A 22,756-nucleotide genomic window follows, 5' to 3' on the forward strand; every position below is an offset into this window, starting at 1 on the left:
ATTATAATCTTCAATTTGTAATAAAATAGTTTTAGACAGTTGTTGATGATCATTGTGGAGGACATAGTGTGTGGAGCTGTGTTACAGTATACAGAGGCGTTTCTGTTATTTACCTACATTCACTGAATGAATAGAAACACCTGGACGCATTGGTGAGTGTCCTTATACAGAAGTAGCTTTGGGTTGGCATATTGGTTTCAAATATTTGTTACTGGTCAACTTGTCACTTTTGGTGACCTTTTTATATCTTGGACAGTTAACTGCTGATCTTTGAACCATTTAGCGCTCTTCACTTTACATGAGCTGAATGTCAATAAAAACTTTTCACTGAGGCTTTTTCTCTATTGGTCTGAATGGTTCTTTCACTTCTTGTTAAGGGCGAGACCTTTATGATTATGTGGTCTACGCAGACTACATCCAGTTTGATTCTCATCATCCATGTCAGCATTGAATCATCATCCAAACATCACGCCACCACGCAGAGAAGATGATGGGCACAGAGCCTGCACCCAGAGACAGAGGCACATCCGACAGGCGTTCAAAAACTGTGGTTGCTTATATTGGTCCTTTGTTAAAACCAAAACTAGGTCAACAGGAAACACCAGACCAAAACAGTAACAAACAATAAACACTGCTGTCCCATATGTGGACAGTGTCTCAGAACAAAACTGGACTACGACTCCTTTTTCTTTGATTTTCAGTCATACCATAGACGATTTTATAAAAACTGGAGTTTATTAATACATGACATTTTTATTCTGTTGACCAACACTAGTTTAGACCTACAGTGTCTCGTTCATGCATGCACTGACACATGTGGCACCATTCACATAGGCTGGGCATGCGTGAGCCAGTGTAAACAGGAAGCAAATTGTCTATTCTGCTGATACAACAAACAAGGAACAGCAAAGGCAGTTGTAGTATTAACATGAAGAATTTAACTCCACAGATTTAACTCCTCTAACTCAACAGCTGCAAGCAAAAAACAACAAGGTCAGTAACACTTGTAATTTGATATTCATGTAGCTTTCACCACTGGTGGTCGAAGCTGATTAGACTATTAGCTGGGGGTGTCTACGTCATTGTTTCCAAAGGTCTCTGTTTCTGTCCGTCCAGACTACAACAAAACCCCAGAGTTTTCTAAATAACCAGCAGAGTTTCCAAAACTCTCTGTATCAGCGGCTCCCAAACTCCAGAGTAGTGTGGATGGCAGAATTAAAAGTAGAAAAAGTGTGGACGTAGCCTCATTTTGTCAAGGGTCAGCAGTGATAGAGTGAAATATAATTGCTGTACAAAAACAGTCATAGTCATATTGTCTCAGAATCAGCTAATACTAGATGACAATGGTGATGATGATATAGTGCATGTGAGCTGACTTTTAAAAAACATTTGATGCTGATATGATGTATATGATGCATGATACACACCACACATAAAATCAAATCAACACTGAAAATGAAACAGCGAGCAAACATCTGCTGATTTCAGGACACGGATTAATTATCAGCTGTGTCTATAAAAGGTGTGATACGTTTAGGCTTCGATAGTATCAAATAATAATATATAATAATATATAATATATAATATAATATATACATATAATATATGTATATATATATCTATATATAGATATATATATACACAGTATATATACAGTACTGTGCAAAAGTTTTAGGCAGTTGTGAAAAAATGCTGTAAACTAAGAATGCTTTCAAAAATATAAATAATAATTTTATCAATTTACAAAATGCAAAGTGAGTGAACGAAAGAAAAATCTAAATCACATCAATATTTGGTGTTACTACCCTTTGCCTTCAAACCAGCATAGATACACTTGCACAAAGTCAGGGATTTTGTAGGATTATTGTCAGGTGTATGACCAACCAATTATACCAAACAGGTGCTAATGATCATCAATTTCACATGTAGGGTGAAACAGTCATTAACTGAAACAGAAATAGCTGTGTCAGTGGCTTAAAACTGGGTGAGGAACAGCCAAACTCTGCTACCAAGGCGAGGTTGTGGAAGACAGTTTCATGTCACAGGTCATACACCTTGGCAAGACCGAGCACAGCAACAAGACACAAGGTAGTATTACTGCATCAGCAAGGTCTCTCCCAGACAAAGATTTCAAAGCAGACTGGGGTTTCAAGATGTGCTGTTCAAGCTCTTTCCAAGAAGCACAAAGAAATGGGCAACGTTGAGGATCGTAGACGCAGTGGTTGGCCAAGGAAACTTAGTGCAGCAGATGAAAAACACATCAAGCTTATTTCCCTTCGAAATCGGAAGGTGTCCAGCAGTGCCATCAGCTCAGAACTGGCAGAAACCAGTGGGACCCAGGTACACCCATCTACTGTCCGGAGAAGTCTGGCCAGAAGTGGTCTTCATGGAAGAGTTGCAGCCAAAAAGCCATACCTCAACATGGAAACAAGGCCAACCGACTCAACTATGCACGAAAACATAGGAACTGGGGTGCAGAAAAATGGCAGCAGGTGCTCTGGGCTGATAAATCAAAATTTGAAATATTTGGCTGCAGCAGAAGGCAGTTTGTTCACCGAAGGGCTGGAGAGCGGTACAATAATGAGTGTCTGCAGGCAACAGTAAAGCATGGTGGAGGTTCCTTGCAAGTTGGGGCTGCATTTCTGCAAATGGAGTTGGAGATTTGGTCAGGATTAATGGTGTCGTCAATGCTGAGAAATACAGGCAGATACTTATCCATCATGCAATACCATCAGGGAGGCGTATGATTGGCCCCAAATTTATTCTGCAGCAGGACAAGAACCCCAAACACACAGCCAATGTCATTAAGAACTAACTTCAGTGTAAAGAAGATCAAGAAGTCCTGGAAGTGATGGTATGGCCCCCACAGAGCCCTGATCTCAACATTATCGAGTCTGTCTGGGATTACTGAAGAGACAGAAGTATTTGAGGAAGCCTACATCCACAGAAGATCTGTGGTTAGTTCTCCAAGATGTTTGGAACAACCTATAAGCCGAGTTCCTTCAAAAACTGTGTGCAAGTATACCTAGAAGAATTGATGCTGTTTTGAAGGCAAAGGGTAGTTACACCAAATATTGATTTGATTTAGATTTCTCTTCTGTTCATTCACTGCATTTTGTTAATTGATGAAAATAAACTATTAACACTTCCATTATCGCAATATTTGGGCTGGACTATATCGAGTTATTAAGTTTTGTATATTGCCCAAGCCTAGGTATGTTAAACCGTTCAATTTACATCTACAGGACATATTACCTTTCACTAAAGGCCCCGACACAGTGTGAGATACTAGTGATAAAAAGTTTTTTTCCAATGGCTCAAATAAAAGCCTTGTAGTCAGACTGTAGGATATAAGTTTTGAGGCATGTCAGATGGCGCTTATGTAACCCATGTTACTACGCCTTAACTGTGAAATTAATTATTATGGCTGAATTCATATTTTCTATATAGGAAATGAATTACGAGTAGAAAACAAAATACAAACAAACAATGGTTTATGGTTGAAAAATTAGTGAATATAAGTTAACAGTTAAATATTAAAAAATAGTTCATTAAGGTAGAAATGTATTACTCATGTTAAATGTGCTATGTTTGAAAAATATTTAGGAGTTTCAAGTGACATTGGAACAGAATAGCGCTAAAAGATTTCATGCTTACAACTGCGATACTAGGGTCATACACTTTATCCTACAATCGGAGCTCTTTTTACTGGAGGTATGTATCCAGCATCGTCTAGTTTTTTCCTTTTTCCTCTTTCGCTCTTCTGCCACGATTGAGATCATAGTCAGAGGCACGTTGTGTCACTCATGACACTGGAGAAAGTGGTCTTTAACTTTGTTCCTGAGGATACTAGCTGGATAAGTGGAAAAGTTCCTGTTTTGAGGTAGAGCAATCAAAAATCTGCTATCGTGCAATGTCAACTTGACCTACTGTAAGCCGGCATGTTTGCTAGCAGAAATCTACTAGCTGCATGCATGTGAACAAGATTTGGCTGTGTGTGAAATAGATATTAAAAATGCTATCTACTCTATTGCCATGTCACCTGTCTGTTACGTGGACAGAAATCTGGGTGTGTGAGCCATGCTGATTCACAAGCGAGGACAGTATGGTTAATAGGGAAGTTTCTGGCGAGTGAATTTCATTATTAATTTTTGTGAATGAGTTGTTTAGTTGAATCTGTCATGAGTGAAGTGTTAAATGAGGAGGATGAAATTACAGGTGTGTATGTATGTATATACTAATTATTAATTATGTGTATGTTGATTTTAATGAGGACTAAAGAAGGGAGCTACATAAATAAGTGTAATTGTAGTAGTTATCATCATATTGTTAAGTGTCTAGAGGATGTATGTTTAACCATCTTTTTGGCCCACTAAGGCTGGGTTTTTTTTTCCTCCTGTTGTCACCCTTTTTGAGTTGGATGTGAAATCTTTGGAGTTGAGTGGATCTCTTCTGCTGCTGTTCTGCACTACAATAGTGGTGGTAGAGTGCAGTGGTTGTGGTGAGCCAAGCTAATTGGAGAGACGATCTGAAAGAGTTGAACTGTTGCTTCCATCAGAAATCCTGGTAGGACTGATCATTGCCAGAACACTGACGGATACAATTCATAGACTGCACATTTTCAGCCTTTCACTGGACTGAGAAAGGAAAGAAAAGGGAGACTGTTTATACTTGAGTTATTGTTCAATTGTGTTTAAGTTGCATTGGTATGTGCACCTAGGTTACAATGGTGTCACTTACACACAAAGAGGTCTGTCTTTATAGTGCATTTAGGATAGACTTGAACTCTAAATAGACCTATAACCAAGTGAGCACTAGTCAATGGATATATAAGTGATGTGAGGATGAGTGACTCTTTTAAGAACAGGAAGCAAAACATTGGTTATTGTTGTTATATGTTGTTATTCTCTTCGTGCCAATAATATATACATTCCTAAAACTTACCTGTTGGTATATGTTTGTTTTTCGTTCTTGCTACTCAATGATAAGTGATTAAGGCTCATTTCATACGTGGGCGAACCTACATCTGCATCTGTAATACCAAGTGTCTACGGTAATACGCTAGAGCTGACGTATGTTATACTTACCATAGATATATATATACACAATTTTGTATGTACAGTCTTACTGTATGATGTCAGCCAATGTATTAGGCGTCACTTCATGCTGTGTTCAGACTCTAAGTAGTCACACTGAGAATTTCTGATTCTGTCAGAATCTCAGTCTTTTCCGTCAAAGCCTGGCTCATTATACTGAGGGGGGAAATTACATGTACCATCCAAACTGGAGTAATACTGCACACATGAGCAGTGTCTCCTTGAAGGCATCTGAGGTGTTACACTTCGTTGTACACATGAAAAGTGAAGGTGTCACAGCCTGCTAATCCTCTGTCGCACTCTCCACTCTGCCACACCTCCTAATCGGCTTCACTGTCCTCACCTGTTGCCCCCAGCTGCACTCTATCTCCAATCCGGCCAGTATATATGCATCCGCGGTTCACTTGCTCTTTGCCAGATTGTTCTTAGTATCATGCTTGACTTTCCAGTGTTCATCTCCAGACTGACTTCCCGTTATCGACTCTGCTTGTCCCTAACCATCCTGCCTCGTCTCTGCCCCGGTAAACGCCTCAGCCTTCTGTCCCCGACCATGAGTTCTGCCTGTGCGCTTCCTGGCCCCCGTCTGCCTGTCCCTGTGGCTGTTTGGCGTGCTCCAGCTCCGACGTTGCAACGTGAGTGCTTCCCTGCTGTTTTCCCGATCCTTCGTCTGACTCCGATTACCCGCCTGCCTGCTCCTTCCTGGTTCATCTGCCCCGCTGACTGCACACCTGGTTCTGGTCCTTCTGCACCCTCGACCATGTCACCAGCCTGCTCCCTAATGGTACAGTTGCCTTCCTACCAACTCGTCCCTGTGTGTGTGAGCCTTCCCAACCCGCTCCACTCCCCTGCTCCGCAACACGGCATCTCCAGCCCCGGATCCCTTCCTCTATCCCCAATACCCACCTGTGTGCAATATCTCTGCTAGTTCTTCAATAAAAGTCATTACCAACTATTCACTCGTTTGGTTGTGCTGCAATTGGGTCCTACCACACCCCGCTACAGTACAATCTGGCCAGAAATGGACACAGCACACAATCCCACACCCGATACGCCTCGAGAAAATTGAGGGCGTTCTCCAGCAGCATGAGGCCATGATGCCCGCTGCCGCCTCGGAAGCTAGACAGGTGGCTGGGGGCTAATGGACAGACGCTAGCTGCATTAGTAGTGCAAATGCAGCAACTGACAACCTTCCTGAGTCAGCCCACTGCTCCCATGCCCTCACCTGCTCAAACCAGAACCAGCTCCAGCTTCTCCTTCGCCCAGAGATGCCCCTGAGCCCCGGGTGGGAACTCCGGAACGCTATTATGGAGACCCAGAGACTTGTGGTCCTTTCCTAACTGTTCCTTGCTGTTCTCCCTTCAGCCCCGCACCTTCGCTACTGAGGAGGCGAGGGTGGCCTTCACTATCAATCACCTGACGGTCAGGGCTCGTCTGTGGGGCATTGCTGAGTGGGAGAGACAATCTCCAGCCTGCGCTTCTTTTCAGTTGTTCGCCGGAGAGCTGTGCAAGGTGTTCGGCCTGGGGGCTTTCAGCTGAGAGACTGCACAAGGGCTTATGGGTATGCAGCAAGGAGACCGGACGGTGGCCGACTTTTCTATCGACTTCTGTACCAAGTCCAGCCAGAGCAACTGGAATTCTGCAGCCCTCTGTGACGCCTTCCTCCACAGTCTGGCTGACTACATTAAGGACGGGCTGGTTTCCCATGACATTCCTTCCACATTGGACGGGGTGATCGAGCTGGCCATATGGATCGATCTTTGTATCCAGGCCCGCAGACGAGAGAAGCGGCAAGAGATCCCTCTTCGTCTGCCGTCTGTCCATTCCCGAGGGGGCTCCACCAGTCCCTCATCCTCCCCAGGGCAACAGAAGGGGGAGTCCAGGCCAATGCAGCTGGGCCGCACCTCTCTCACCCCAGAGGACCGGGAACGTCTAAGCTGTGCATGTACTGCGGGCAGGCTGGTCACTTTGTCTCCAAGTGCCCAGTAAAAGCCGAGGCTCACCAGTAACAGGAGATTCTGGTGTCGGCACAACCCCAACATTGACTGGGAGACAGGGACCATCCGAGAGTTGGGCACCTCCTGTCACCTGTCCTGCCTGAAGCAAGCTTCCTCACCACTTTACACTCCCAGCTCCAGGGCCCCGCATGACATCTCCGGGGTGCCCCCAGAATATCACGACTTCCGCCGGGTGTCCAGCAAAGCCAAGGCAACATCTCTGCCTCCGCATTGGCCCTATGACTGCACCATCGATCTCCTGCCTGGCACATCACCACCCAAGGGGCGTCTGTACTCCCTGTTCGCCCCTGAAAAGAAGGCCACAGAGACCTACAAAAATGAATCCCTGGCTGCAGGCATCATCCGCCCCTCTTCATCTCCAGCTGGGGTGGGCTTCTTTTTTGTTGAAAGGTAAGAAAGAAAGAAAGGTAAGACTCTGAGACCATGCATCGACTACCGGGGTTTGAACGACATCACCATAAAGAACCGGTACTCTCTGCCTCTTATCTCATCAGCTTTTGAACTGCTTCAGGGGTCCCCCATTTTCACCAAGCTTGACCTTCACAACGCCTACCATCTTGTCCGCATCAGAGAGGGGGATGAGTGGAAGACTGGGTTCAACACCCCCACGGGGCATTACGAATATCTCGTAATGCCTTTCGGACTCACCAACACCCCTGCCATCTTCCAAGCTCTGGTGAATGATGTGCATAGTGACATGCTCAACCGCTTTGTCTTCGTCTACCTCGATGACATCCTTATATTCTCCAAGACCTGGGAGGAACATGTTCATCATGTCCAGTCAGTGCTCCAGCGTCTCCTCGAGTACTCCCTGTTTGTAAAAGGTGAGAAGTGAGTTCCATGCTTCATCCGTCTCCTTCCTGGGGTATCTCGTGACACAAGGTAGTGTGCAGATGGAACTGGCAAAGGTCTCCACCGTCACCTCCTGGCCTATTCCTGACTCCTGCAAACAACTGCAGCACTTCCTGGGTTTCGCCAATTTCTACCGCCGCTTCATCTGCAACTACAGCTCTGTGGCCACCCCTCTCACCTCCTCCAAAGTGACCTTCCAGTGGACTTCTTCAGGGTCCCGCAACGTCAAGCCTGACGCCCTGTCCCAGCAGTTGCAGAAGGGGGAGGATTCTGCTGAGGGGTCTGCCACCATCCTTCCTTCTCCCTGTGTCATCGCCACCCTGACCTGGGACATAGAGGAGAGACTCGCCACTGAGGGTCAACCTGCTCCCAGCGCCTGCCCGCCTAATCGCCTGTATGTCCCACAAGCCCTGAGGTTGGAGGTGCTGCAATGGGCCCACAACTTCCCAGCGAACTCAAGATGTCCTTCTCCAATGCTTCTGGTGGCCCACCCTGAAGGAGGATACCTGTGATTTTGTCGAGGCCTGCTCTGTCTGCAACCAGCATAAACAACAAAAGAATATCGTCGGCATACAGGGCGATTTTATGCTCCACGTCTCCTATCACTATACCCCTAACACCAGTGTTCTAAGGCTAAAGCAAAGAGAAGTGAGCTAAGTGGGCACCCCTGGCGGACACCTCTTGTCAGAAAGAGTTCAGAGCGTTGTCCATTAGTAATGACAGTGGCTGTTGGAGAGTAATATATAGTTTGGATCCATTTAAGGAAGTCCCCAGTCCAAGTCCAAATCTTTGCAGTGTGTCCAACAGGTAGTCCCATTCGACTCTATCAAAGGCCTTCTCAGCATCAAGTAAGACAGCCAGTGCCTTCTGTTTGTTCTGAGTAGAAAACTGTATAATGTTCAAAAGCCTTTTGACATTGCTGGTTGAGTAGTGGTCATGAATGAAGCCTGCCTTGTCTGAATTTATAAGAGTTGGCAACAAATTCTCTAGCCCCCTAGCAAGGAGTTTTTTTTTTTTTTTTTTACTATTTTTCGGGCTTTTTATGCCTTTATTAGAGTACCAGTGAGAGAGAAACAGGAAGGATGGGGAGAGAGAAAGAGAGGGGATGACATGCAGCAAAGGGCAGTGGGTCAGATTCGAACCCAAGTCACTGCGGTAAGGACTGAGTCCTAATGGTATGCGCTCTACCAGGTGAGCAACCGGGACGCCCCTAGGAGTTTTGAGAGTAGCTTGCTGTCAACTGATGAACTAGACTGATAGGTTTATAGGAACCACACATATCTGCAGGTTTACCTCTCTTCAAGAGGACATATTTACAAAGGAGGATATATTTGCAAAGTTTAAAGTAGCAGGAAGACAACCCCTACCAAACAAATCCAAATCTATGTCCATCAAGGGGCAGACCAGGACCTTGCTGAGCTTTTTGTAAAATTCAGGGCCGAAACCATCCAGCCCCCGGAGCCTTGCCTGCCCTGAGAGTACTGACATCTGAGACTTCATCCCTACTAATTGGTTTGCATAAAAATTGTTTTTATCAGACAGAGATGGAAACTTAATTTTATCAAGGAATTTCACTCTGGCCTCGGCAGTGGATGTGCACTCTGAGCTATAGAGGTTTTTTTTATCAATAAGAGAGGGGATGACATCCGGTTCAGTTTTGCCATGAGCAAGGCAAGCAAGTAACCGGCTGGGCTTGTTGCCTGAATCAAATTACCTGTGTTCAGCGAAAAAAATTACTGTCTCTGCCTTCTTGGTTAATAGCTGATTCAAGGGAGATCAGACTGCATCCAGTTGTTTTGTCAGAGCACCACTGCGAGATAGTTTGAATTGAGTCTCTTGATTATGTATAGTTTTTTTTAGCAATTGTCCCTTAAGAGCATCCCTTTTCTGCGCTGACATAAAAGATATAATTGCCCCTCATAAGTATGCCTTTCCAGATTCCCACAATGTAGAAGAGCTAATACCTGCCATATTATTTTCAGCGATAAACTGCTGCCAATCTGTAGTAATGTACTCAACAAAGGTATTATTACTTAGTAAAGTAGGGTTCAGGAGTCAGGGGAGATAGTAATACTAATAGGGGAATGATCGGAGAGGGACCGAATGCCAACTATACAGTTCACTATCCTGTCTAAAACCACTCTAGAAGAAAGAAAATAGTCTATTCTGTAGAAGACCTTGTGCGGGATTGAAAAAAATGTAATGTTCTCCAAGCATCATACAAGTGTAAGTGATGAAATTCACAAATTTTTACACTTTTTTTCGAGAGAGTAGAGCAGGAGGGAGACATATTAATATTCGGGTTAAGTACACAGTTCCCTCCCAGAAGTATGTATGGAGAAGAAAATGTTGCCAAAGTAGTTTTGGTATAAAAGAGACCTCATATACATGTATGTTTGGGGCATAAATCTATCCAAGAATAACATACTTACTATACAGCTAGCCAGACAAGAGTACATAGTGCCCCTCATTATGTTATTGTTTTGTCCAGGATAAAGGGCAGGGCACGGTGTAGGAGAAATGAAACCAAACTGCTTTTTGAGTTGTGAAAGAGTAGGACACCTGACCCAACCAGCTCCTCCTTAATTTAACATGCTCCATGTAAAAAAGGTGGGTTTCTTGGAGAAAAGCTACTTCGCATTTCTCTTTCTTAAGGAAAGACAGAATTTTCTGGCGTTTGATGACATGGCTAATGCCCTTCACATTAAGTGAAATTGTTTTTTAAGATCACTCGTGTACACTAGTGTAGCTGAGATAACTGGTGGGGCAGCAACAGATCTATTGTTCACATACTAAAGGGCCGGATTATAATTATAATACAAGTCCAGTAAAACAATACACGTGTCAGTAAAGATCCATCCCCCAACGATTAATCAAATCCCAATACAAAACGGAACCCCCCAGTAACAAAAATAGATAACAACCATTCAAAGGCGTTAAGTGTCCTGGGACAAGCAAAGCTAAGAGGTATCCCCCCTCCATTAAAAGAGAACCACGCATCAGCCACAGGAGTCTCCATCCCACTTGACGGTCGCCCTCTACACCCCTCCCGCCCCCAAGATGATCAATAGCATGAACATGATCAAACCACAGTATATAACGGTATAACATTGGGAAAAGAACAAAAATCTGAAGGGTTACGTGACCCCCCGAGGCGGTTGTTTCTGACCAATCACTGCTTATAGAGGGGCAATTTTTTTGAGTAAAAAAAGTTGTGGTTTTGAGCATTGATGCTGGATTGGTGCTGAGGGCATCTGTCAATAAAAGTCACTTCAACAATCAAGCAACGGCATGACTCTTACTGATTACTTTCACAGTCATCATGTTGTTAATCTAATCGTCTTGATTTCATGCTGAAAAGCAGCGATTATGCAGATTTTTATTTGAATGATCCGATATCGACGCTGATCTCTGCGCCTGTGCTGAACGCTGTGTGTATGCAGTGGTTACTTGTTTTAAGTGGTTCAGTTAGAGCTGTGTAAAATGTCGACTATGAGTTATTACAACGAGCACAAAAAGGTTATTTTTTGTTGCTGGTTTGGTGCAAACTAGGTCCAACAAGGCCAAGCTGAGAGATACAGAATCAGCTTCAGTAATGACCACATGCATCAGCTCCTCTCTTCCTCTTTAGAAGCAGCAATGGAGGAAGAGAGGCTTAGGACTATGAAAGAGAGAAAAATTCATCTCCATCAACCACGTGTGGCTGATGTATGTGTAATGTGTTTCTAGAATGTGACATTAAAAACATCATTTGAGCTTTAAATGGTTATTATATCTATTTATCAGTAATTTTATCTTTGTTTGTTGCATGTGTACATATTTATGTGATTTTTATATTTTTATGATGTTATTTTATATTTCATAATTACCAAGGTAACGATACAACTATATAAAGACCATTACCTAGGACCAAGTCAGACCGAGTTTGTATCCCCCATGTGAGTGTGTGACTGTTAAATGAAGATCTGTAAATATTAATATATTAATGTAGATCCAATCTGAAAGAGAAAGTAAGTGCTAAGTTGAAAAATGACAGACTGAACCCTGTTACATATGCAGGTGCAGCAGCTGCTGGAACATCGACCGGGCTAGTTAAAATTTATCAAACAATTAGATCACAGGCAAATTAACTTAAACTCCAACATTCTCCTCTTCTATTTTTTGTTTATTACTTGCACAGTATCAGATCATTTTACCCAAAGGAACAAAAATAAAAATATATTTAAACAAGCAAATATAAAATATAGTTTGCCAGTGAGTGAACATTAAATCCCAGAGTCTAATCAAAAGATTTAAACAATTAATGAAGGAGTCTGAGCTGAGCCAGCAGAGAGTGAAGTGAGCAGAGAGTATGAACTTCATCCACTGACATGATGCTTTGTCGTGTGTCCTGACACTACCCTGCAACTTGTTTTAAAAGTACTCATTCTGACGTGTCATTTGTTCACAGCATATAGGATGGATCAGTTTGTGGTGTCACTGATCAAACTCGTTTCCTTCTGCACACAACTGCAAATATTAATGAACATGACTACAAGTGTTAAACTGAGAACCCGCTGTAATAAACTGTTTTACACGACTTATACTGTTGACTCGATACTCCATGACTTTACTGTTAAACTTGGAATCTACAGGACAGCATTAACTGTTGGATCTGGACTGAGACCTGAGATTTAAATTAGAGCCCGGCTGATTTATCGGTAGGCCAATTTTTTCAGCCAATATTGGCTTATCACAGATATATCCGTATCAGCGCATATATTCTCCGATATGCGCTGTTATATTTATTAAGAAGCAATATTTACAGTGGACTTAATATTTCATATTCATGTTCATATTTCATAATCCTCAGCCATTATAGTAAATATCAGTGTGCTGTTCCAACAGCATCACTTACTTACAGGGAGATTGTTACTGGAGCGAATAAATATTAACTGTCTCACACATTAGGACTCATGATGAAAAATTATTATACTTGCTATTAAAAATTCTGTTGCACTGTTGATTCAACTACCTCTTTTTATTATACAAATTTAACATATGACTGTGAAATTCAGCTTTAACTTCATCCACAACTGTATTATTTATTATTTTTATTTTAAATAGTTACAGTTGATTGTAAATTTATCATTTATTACATTATTTTATACGTTTCCAGTGTGACAGGGCTTGAGTTGATCCATCACTTAATCACAGTTTAATATTTATAAATTCTGTATTGCTATTAAGTATTGCTACCATCGCCTGTCACCAACAGCAGAAATGAAGTTGCAGGTAAGAAACTGAACCTGTGAATACTGAAGACAGAGAATAATAAACAAACTAATCAACACTAAGTCTGTCATATCATTAGAGGAAGCTGAACTGGGAGTGGTTTCCTAGCATCATCATCACAGCCCATTTGAGAACTAAGGATGTCCATGCAGTCTCCTTTCTCTACAACCAGATGAATGGAAACAAATGGGCAACTTCATACATGAGGTCCACCTTCTGTTGGCAGTGGTCACTTAGTTTTCACAGTGTGGAAACCTTTCAAATGACAATAAAAGACAAACACTTGAGTTAAGATGTGGTGGATCACAGTTAATCACAAATATCTATCAGCTGTCAGGATAGGTGCATGAATGTCTGCTTCAGTTGAGGACTGGTTTGAGTATTAAAAGAACAATCCTCTATATGACATATTTTTCTACACATTTTGCATATGTCACGTTATCTTAAGTTGAACTATCACAACGTCTTGATGGACAATGTATTAACTGTAGCGGACACTGGTGGACGCCAGTGACCAGGCGTTCAAGATTTATGGTAAAGACACTGGGGTGCTCTGGAGTATATGGAGAGCCTCCCATGTCCACTTTCCCATCATCAAACTATCACTTGGATAGAACACAGGGACGAAATTAGTTCCCCTCACCAATAGACTAGCTTTTAAAGATACCATCGGAATTTATGGCTAGGTCATGGAACTCATCCTGAACCAACACTCCTGCAACAAATGGGAGACAACCACAACTCTCCCCCACAGACTGACACTGAATTCATGTTGCATCCCTGACACTCATCTAGGATTGATAGGTGGGTGCCACCTCTTATCAAATAACATGAAAAGGAACATTTAGCCCATCAAGGTGCTAAACCATCAGGATTCACAATCTTGACTCATTTCTCTCTCACAAGAGAAAACAACACTCTCATCTTTAACACCCTTTCTTACCCAAAGGGGGGTCTCATGAGGAACCACAGACCCCCGCCATAAACCATCCTACATTCCAAGCCGAATTGATGAACTATTCCACATTTATAAAGCCTGATTGAAATGTCATTGAACTGAATGTCCTATCACCAGGTAATCCATGCAGTATTACTCTGGAAAGATTTCCATAAAGTATGATCCAAAGTTCATTTCTGTAGCCCAAAGGGAGGCTGAGATATGTTTTATCAGTTCTAATGTAAATATCCTCCACGTTCCTACTGCCATCTAAAGTCCACTCTGGACCCCTTTTTCCTCTAGGGAATTAACTGATGTACAGCCTAATACCTCATTTTGATATTTCTATTTCATGTTGTAGCCTTAGCTATATATTTGTGTGGTTACAAATCGTTATCTTATTGTTAGTCAATATATTCTATGTGTACCATTAGTGTGATGATGATATATAAGTTTATTTAATATATTCCAAACCGTAGCTAGGTAGTTGGTATAGGCCATCGTCAAAATGAATGGGCCATGGTGGGAGTAGAATACGCAACACTTGCGCGTAGAATCAAATTTAACAAAATAACTTAAGGTTTTATTTCCCCCTTTCTTCATTTGAAACAAAGAAAGGGAAGGAAAACTTAAGGGGTGGGGACAACTGTCGAGGCCCCCCCCCCGGCTACACACACCCCGAGGATAAAACAGCAGAACCCTCGAGGACGCTCTCTCTTATTCTCTCTCTCTTATTCTTGCAACTCTTACTCTTACTTGTACTCTTAGTCTCTTACGTTTCGTCTTGCGCACTAGCTCACGTGTTTCTAGCCTAAACTTTACTAGGTACCAACCTCGTGTTCTTTGTCTTCAAATTTTTCTTATACTTTTGTGCGCAATTTTTGTTTTACTATTTCAGCAAGCCAAGCCTTATAAATTGAATCACACACAGGTGTGTATAAGCAATCTCATCGTTTTCTTTTTCGATAACTTGAAGGTTTTGTGTCGTTTGGCCAACACCAATTCCTTCCAACTTAGCTGGCAAAGTAAATTAAATACTAGAGCTTATTCCGTCGTCAACCTCCGGCCCTCCGGCTACACGCCTCACCAGGACCGGCTGACCAGATCTCGAGAGTGCCTACGGAAGAAAGTCTGCTGGCAGACTGCGCCGACGCTGACCCACCGAGACATCGGCAGAGCCTGTTCCCCTTGGCAACGACTGTCATCTCTGAGAGAAACCCACTTGGAGCGTGGCGTCCCCGTCGCCTAGCAACCTAACTCCAGGGCTCCAGCCAGGATCTCAACAGTGCGCCGCAACTCAAAGTAGGCAACTCCATCCTTTGCTCCGAACTGGGTTGATGTCGGAATAATCCTAGTTCCGACCTAATAAATTCCACCGTTACGAATAAATGCTATACACATAATCAAATTCATTCTCTTTCACCATCGCCCTAATCACTGCTAGTTAAGCTGATAGATATAGGTATTGTTAGTTATAGATTCATGTTAATTATCATTGTTCATTGTATTACTCCTGTGTTTAGTTAGATAATAAATATTATCAACGTGACCCAGTCGTTGCCCTGTGTTTCTTTGAAGTGAAGATCGGAGATCCCTGTAATCAAGAAATCACAACTTTGGATGTGAGATTGATCAGAATAATCTTTATTTAATCAAATTGTCCTCCCTGAGGACTGGTGCCCCATTCTTTAATGAGAGCAAACTTCAAATTGTGGTATTCACGCTACATAACTAACATTAACGCTGTGCATTACACCGATATAGATCACTTAAACTGGGTCATATGCGTGAGAAACACAAACCAAACGTCGTTAGATTAATGTTGATTAAATGTACCTTTTTATTGGGCTTTGACTGAACACCTCCATGGGCTAACCCAGGTCAGCCCAGCGGGGCCAGGTAGCGTTAGCATAGCAATTGCTAAGTTATCAGCTAATGATAGCACTAGCTGGCTAGTTTGGTTAGCAAGGTGCATCTTCACCTGAACTGTGATATTAACAGGGATGCTAATTTTGGCTAGCAAAGAAATTGGCTTAAAACAAAATGTAATTACCGGAAAAAATTGAACCGCCGACTCCTCCAAGTGTCTTTTAGAACAACTGAACCCCGAACAAGACATTTTCAGGCAAACATGTTAGGGCTAACTTTGAACTGAAAACACAATGACAAGTCAAATGTCTGACACATCGCTCTGACCTCATATCCGGATTAACAGGCAGGTCCCCCTGTGTGTCAATCAGGCAGTAGCCACGCCCTAAAACCACTCTGCTTTAACGTCTATTTTCTTTTAGATAGGACATTAATTTGAAAAATGATCATGTTGTATTGAAGGAAACTTCAAACTAGTGATTCAGACCATAAACACATAATAAAAACGTTTACTGAGGTAATAAATCAAGTGACAAGTAAGGTCATTTACCCATAGACTTCAATACAATCGTACTTCTTTTTGCAACCAGTGGTGTTGCCCCTGATGGTCATTCGATAGGATGCAAGTTTAAGGCACTTCCGCATTGGCTTCATTTTCTACACCTGGAGTCGACGTCCATTTTTATATACAGTCTATGCTACATGTGCAGAGTCAGGCTCTGCCCCTCTGTCAAATCATAATCAACGACACAGAGGAGTTATTGTGAGCAGCTGTCTCCTCACACAGAACAGGAGGTCTGATGTTTGGATGACACTCCTGTCTTGGCCAAAACCATGTTTTGTGAGATCACTTTATCCTTGAGTCCTAGTAAATGTTTTATGCCCAATTACACGAAGTTCTGTGAAGGTGTTACTGAGATATCACGTCCACAAGAATAGGACAGAAGGGCACCCCGAAAACAATATCCCTCTGGCATAAAAAGGCCACAACTGAGAGGTGTGTTTCGATTCTTGAGGTGTGTTTGCTTGTGTGTTTGTGTGTTTGTGTGTCTGTGTGTGTGTGTGTGTGTGTGTGTGTGTGTGTGTCTGCCAAGTAAGGCAAGAAAGCCATGTCTCTCTCCCACATCAATGCAGTCACACTGGTTTGGTGCCAGGACATGACCAAACAGGCACAGACCCAGACACTGGTATAGAGCGATATAGAGCCCATCACCTCTATCTACAACATATGAAGACTGAACAGTGTATGGACTCTAGTTTATTCAGTCTGCCTATGTCAGGGAGCTAACACTAGCTAACAGCTGTCCACAGATTTCAGACTGATGTCTTGTAAACACAAACAGTGCAGATGGATTATTGAGCATCTTTCACTTCCTGTCCTGTCTGTGCTCAGAGTGAAGTGGATTTCTGTATTTAAATTTACACTTCTGCATTGAATTGACACCATAGGTACGGTCGGTGCAGCACCTGTGATTCACCCTCCCTCTGCCTCAGTCAGTTCAGGGGTTGTACACACCTTCTCCTCCAACGCCTTTTCTCTTTTCTGCGTTGCAGTAATCTCAGTAAAAGAGACTGTTGTTCAACATTTTTCAGCTCCAACTCCAACACCACCTGCTCAGTCTCAATTGCCATTTTGACGTGGCATTGCAGAGCGACACCAGTGCACAAGTATAAATGCTCACAACGGAGTAGGCTCTGCGTCGATACCAGTCTTAAGTTGAAGAATGTGTCACTGACAGTGGTAGCTGTGCAGCTGTATGGAACAGCATTTCTTTTCAAAATATGCACAATGATGATTCACCTGTGAATGTTGCAGGATTTTAATGCAGATCCAAAGAAAATTGATGTTGATTGATGTTGATATTGATGATTATTTTCCAAGGAAAATAAGCCTTTTTACAGCCGGGGAATGTTTTTGCAATTTAGCCTCTAATGTGACTTTACACAAGAACTATTCAAAAAAACAACAGTATTGCTCATTTGTTGAATGTAGAAGAAATTTAAGTGTGAGAAGTAACATCAGTGTTTATCTAATGTAACTGGATCATGAAGGATTGAATCGAATCAAAGTGAAACTGAATGGAAATGGAAAAATCTTTACCTGCCATACTCCAACAATAGCGTTGGCGATGAGGATGAGGAGGATAACAAAGGGTTCAACAAATGCAGTGATCGTTCCCTCCCCTTCTTCAAACCAAGCCAGGGTCTATGAGAGACAAAAGAGAAGACAGAGAGAAGGTTGATGATTTGTGTGCAGTGTGTTACTGTGTTGCTGGACCCATTTTATTTTGAAAACTTTGTTTGAACTTTGTTGAAAACTGGGTTGTGTTGTAGTCTGGATGGACAGAAATTAAGACCTTTGGAAACGATGATGTAGACCTGATTGGGTCTCATCAGCCTGCACTACCAGTGGTGAATACAACATCATAATGAATTACAGTGTTACTGACTTTGTTGTATTTGCTAGCAGCTGCTGTTATAATCTCTATTTTCATGCTAAAGCTGTCTTTGCTGTTCCTTGTTTGAATTATTTTCTCTCTTTTCTCCTCTCTCATTTTCTCTTCAATATATTAAGTCCACAAATCATTTCCCATACATTGATTTATTTGAAGCTGCCAGTCACTGTTAACCGCCATATATCTATATATTTATTTTCTATTTATCATTTATGGTTGCACTGCTCCTCTGTCCTCTGCTCTCTGGGAGAGGTGTGGCTACGGGTACACACACACACACACACACACACACACACACACACATAGTGAACACCAGAGCAGAAAGGCTACATGGACATAGAACCAGGTGAAGTAAAGAGAACTGAAGATTACTGGAGCTGACACAACTATCACTGAACTTTACTGTAAGAGCAATAAAAAGTAAAAGGCCAATACGAACTTTATCCAATCCCCTGTTAAACAAACAACAAACAGAAAAGAGATATTTTCACCTGTTTTGTGTCTTTTACACAACAACATGGCGCTGGTTAAGCTAACAGCGAACTGTCATGAAAAGCTAAAGGAAAGCTGTCTGTATGTGAGATTATCTTAGTTTATCATGAATCTTAAAATGTGGCAGATTGTTGTAAAGTGATAAACTGGCTGAGACAAATCAGATAGTATACTATTAGAAGTAATAATCTGAGCTGGATCAATAAGTGTATGGATAAGATAAAGATAGAATCAGCTGGTTAGTGTCTGACTTTGGGAGGACGAGCACAGTTCAAATCCCTTCACTCTAAGTCTTGTTTAACCAGTGTTAAATGTGAATATTATTTTTTATGGCACATGGTGAGATCAGTCACAAACATGTGAAGGATTATTTCATGTAAGTGTTGTCTGTTCATTAGTAAACAAAGCTTTTTAATATCTTTTGTCCTTGTAGCTGATAAATACTGTCATAAAGACATGAAGTCATCTGCTTCTGCCTGAGAATTTACATTGAATAAGTGTTTAAGAAAATGTTTAGGTATGAATCTGGCCTTATTGATCATGCCAGAGTATCATTTAGATTTTCTGGAGGAAAATTATTTGTTTAGATTAATTGACTAATCGGTAAAATAGTTAATAAATTTGGAAAAACAGTCATTAGTGGCAGCCCTATTTTCTGCAACCAATCAACTGCAAAGAAGACTCACTGTAAGTGAATAGTCAAACATGTATGCGTTTTCAGGTGTTTGTATGGGCGGAGATTGTTTCTGATACGGAGCTAAAATGTTCGTCTGGAGGTAGCCTGTATCTTATGTTTGTAATGAGCATTCTATCATCTGCTGCTCCATACAGTCTACTTAGTGCATTACATTACAATATCTAAGGAATTCAAAACATGTACTGCATCATCATAATCATCATCATCACCATCACGCCTTTGTCTATAAAGAGTCTTAATGTTAACGTGTCAAAAACATAAAAACTAGAAAATGTGCTCAGTGGACAGAGCTCTGCCTAACCCTGCCAACAAATAAACAAACAATAAACACATAACCCAAACCTGGAGTCTGAGTTGAGTCTCAAGTCTCTGTGTGTGCAACTTAAACTCGAGTCCCCATCTCTGGTGTCTATACAGATGGGTTAAACTCATATGTCAGTTCACACAAATATATCAGCTGTTAGCAATGATTGTGACTACTTGTGTATAAGTGTTGTGCGTGTGTTTTGCTTGTGGTTTGCATACAGTTGTGTTTCCTTACAAAGGAGATGCAGGCAGCCAGCAGCAGGATTCGCACCAACAGATCCTCAAACTGCTCCAGGACTAGCTCCCAAAGGGATTTCCCTGCACAGGGACACCAAGAAACACAATGTGATAGATAGATAGATAGATAGATAGATAGATAGATAGATAGATAGATAGATAGATAGATAGATAGATAGATAGCTCACCTTCTTCAGCTGGTAATTCTGTGAGTAAAGATGAAGGAGAAAAAGAAAAAAAATTATCATCATCACCACTGATACTTTGTTTTACTTATTTTATAAATTACAATTACAGTGTAGAGAAGTTATTTTCATTCTGCACATTTTCAACATGGATGACATTCATTGCACAGACTTTTACTGTTGTAAGTGTTAAATAAAAAACAAATAAACCTACCATTGGGTCCCCATCTCTCCCTATTTTTCTTCAGCTGCTCACAGCTCAATCCTGTGGATTCATTCACACAGAAGAAGCCCAAAACCTCCTCTACCGTCTTAGTATGAGCATTATCCATCACTGAAAAGGGAGGAGGGGAAAGAAGACAAGGCAATATCAACATCAACAATAAGCTTTTTCAGTACTAAAGTTCAGACTTTTATTCCACTAACCTCGGGAGAGAAAAAACAGGTCAATTCAATAAGCCATCAGGCTAAAAGTACAGGAAGGTAATATGGCGTTAATAAAGATATTCTGGATTGAAGGGGCAAAAGAGCAAATGTTTTTTGCTTGAAATTTGACTATTTTCACGATGTTTCTGAAATTACAGTGTTCTTGTTTATCCAATTTATCATATCAGGGATGGAGCACACAGACTGAAACTACTTTGATTTTTAATAAAAGACAGTATTTCAGTAGTTTCAACATCTGAAAGGTAACCTGCTTCTTGAATGTGGTACTGTCTAGGTATCTGCAGTGACAACTACACACTGTAGCTGCATTATTCGGCTGGGGAATTAAATGCACTGTAGGTACAGCCAAGCAACCACACAAACTGGAGCCCGCAGAGACCAACAGGCCCAGGAGACATGACTTACTATCCATAAGGTGTCAGCTGGTGCTGACAAAAATATCTCCCTGTGTTGCATCACACTGGACAATATTTATTTCTATTCAGTGTTTTTGGGCTGTGCTTCTCTATTTGGCCTCAAAACTCCATTAAAAAATCTGTCAATGTAACGCTCTCTTGCCTTTTGCCGGATGGGAAGTGACTCCTTGAACAAGACTTAAGGCTTTTTACAAACAACCAAGTCCCGCTGGTCAAACCGGTGCACATCCAATGCACCAACTAGTTTTCATTTAAGCAATAGCCCGTTGTTCCCATGATCCTTGTGCCGCTATGTCCGTGTAGGCTATGATAATTCAAAAACTTTTAACTTTATTTAATAGATTGTCTATGCGGGATTTGTCACAACAATATCTTCGTAAAGGCCTGATTCGTAAAGGCCTTCAGTCAGGTTATATGAAGAAGGCCTGTGTTTGAGGTAATTAACTCTACATGACCGCCCTAAAAATCACTGACGCCACTTTCCGCATCTGCGAAATACAAAACGGACCAACCGCCCCGTGCTGACACATTTGCCCACACGAAATATGCAGCGTTACATACTTTAATTGTAAATACGAGTGGCCTCGCCTAAATCCCGGGTTAAATGGATGACATAACGGCAAACAGTCAGAGACATGTTGCTCATATGACTGATGAGGTTTGACAGCGATTTGACATGTACGCTAATACGATAAACCATATGTCAAACGACAAGTGACGAATCATAATTGGCAAAAGCCTTGTAACCAAACTAAGCTAGCAGTTAGGTAGTGAGCTACACGGATGACTAGCTAGCCGCACAGCTAGCGGTATGTTCTAACGTTAATCCTCCAGAGATGAACAGGTTGCTTACCAGAGCGGTGGGTCTGCCCGTGTGTCGTCTCTCCACTGTCTCTACAGTTAAAGCAAGTCAGGATATATTACAGCACCATGCGTTTTAGATGGAAAAGGATAAAAAAATAATTATTATGAAAATTATCTTTTACAAGCTAGTTATACTGAGTGAAAAATCGTCCGGACGATATTTCCATTGAAGCAGTATGATTTCCGAAAGGTAAAAATATTGTCTATCAAAAAAAAGGATTATTTAATGCAAATGTTTCCTAAATATGGTTCAAGACTAATTTACCCGTATAATGTGGTTGTTATTACTCTTTATCCCCAGCTCCAGTAGTGTCTACGGGTCAGTAATACTCAGGCGACAAGATGCAGCATCCAATCACATCAAGTTAGACGATCAAAAACTACAACATCCGTTTTTAACTTGCAAAATAAAGACTTCTCCTTAAGAAATGCTGCATGGCATGATAACGTGTAAATGTATATTTCATGACATCGACTGTTTCATGATATTTTAGAAATGTCCTTAAGTACTGCACAACCGACTAGAAACGGCCAGCTGTATTTCATCCAACAGGCTTTTATTTTATATAAAAGTCGTCTAACTTCCGGTGTTACCCTGGATAATTCTTCCCCT

General features: G+C 41.7%; 1 protein-coding gene across 2 annotated transcripts in view; it reads right to left on the reverse strand.

Annotated features, from left to right (window-relative positions):
- Positions 1–22,743, reverse strand: part of LOC111230479 (sarcoplasmic/endoplasmic reticulum calcium ATPase 2-like) — a 52,012-nt gene extending 29,269 nt beyond the window's left edge. Inside the window, exons 1-6 of one of the 2 annotated variants that reach the window (XM_022757230.1) lie at positions 22,738–22,743; positions 22,133–22,173; positions 20,631–20,750; positions 20,420–20,437; positions 20,230–20,312; positions 18,145–18,249 (exon numbers count right to left, since the gene is read on the reverse strand). In XM_022757230.1, coding sequence (XP_022612951.1) covers positions 18,145–18,249; positions 20,230–20,312; positions 20,420–20,437; positions 20,631–20,748 — 324 coding nt within the window. In that variant the 5' untranslated portion in view covers positions 20,749–20,750; positions 22,133–22,173; positions 22,738–22,743. Of the gene's footprint in view, positions 1–18,144; positions 18,250–20,229; positions 20,313–20,419; positions 20,438–20,630; positions 20,751–22,132; positions 22,174–22,408; positions 22,490–22,737 lie in introns of those variants that run through there. The other variant, XM_022757229.1, reaches the window with a different exon arrangement.
- Positions 22,744–22,756: the final 13 nt, after the last annotated feature.

This window comes from Seriola dumerili, unplaced genomic scaffold, assembly GCF_002260705.1.
Source record: "Seriola dumerili isolate Sdu_G_001 unplaced genomic scaffold, Sdu_1.0 BDQW01000267.1, whole genome shotgun sequence".
NCBI classification, from domain to species: Eukaryota; Metazoa; Chordata; class Actinopteri; order Carangiformes; family Carangidae; genus Seriola; species Seriola dumerili.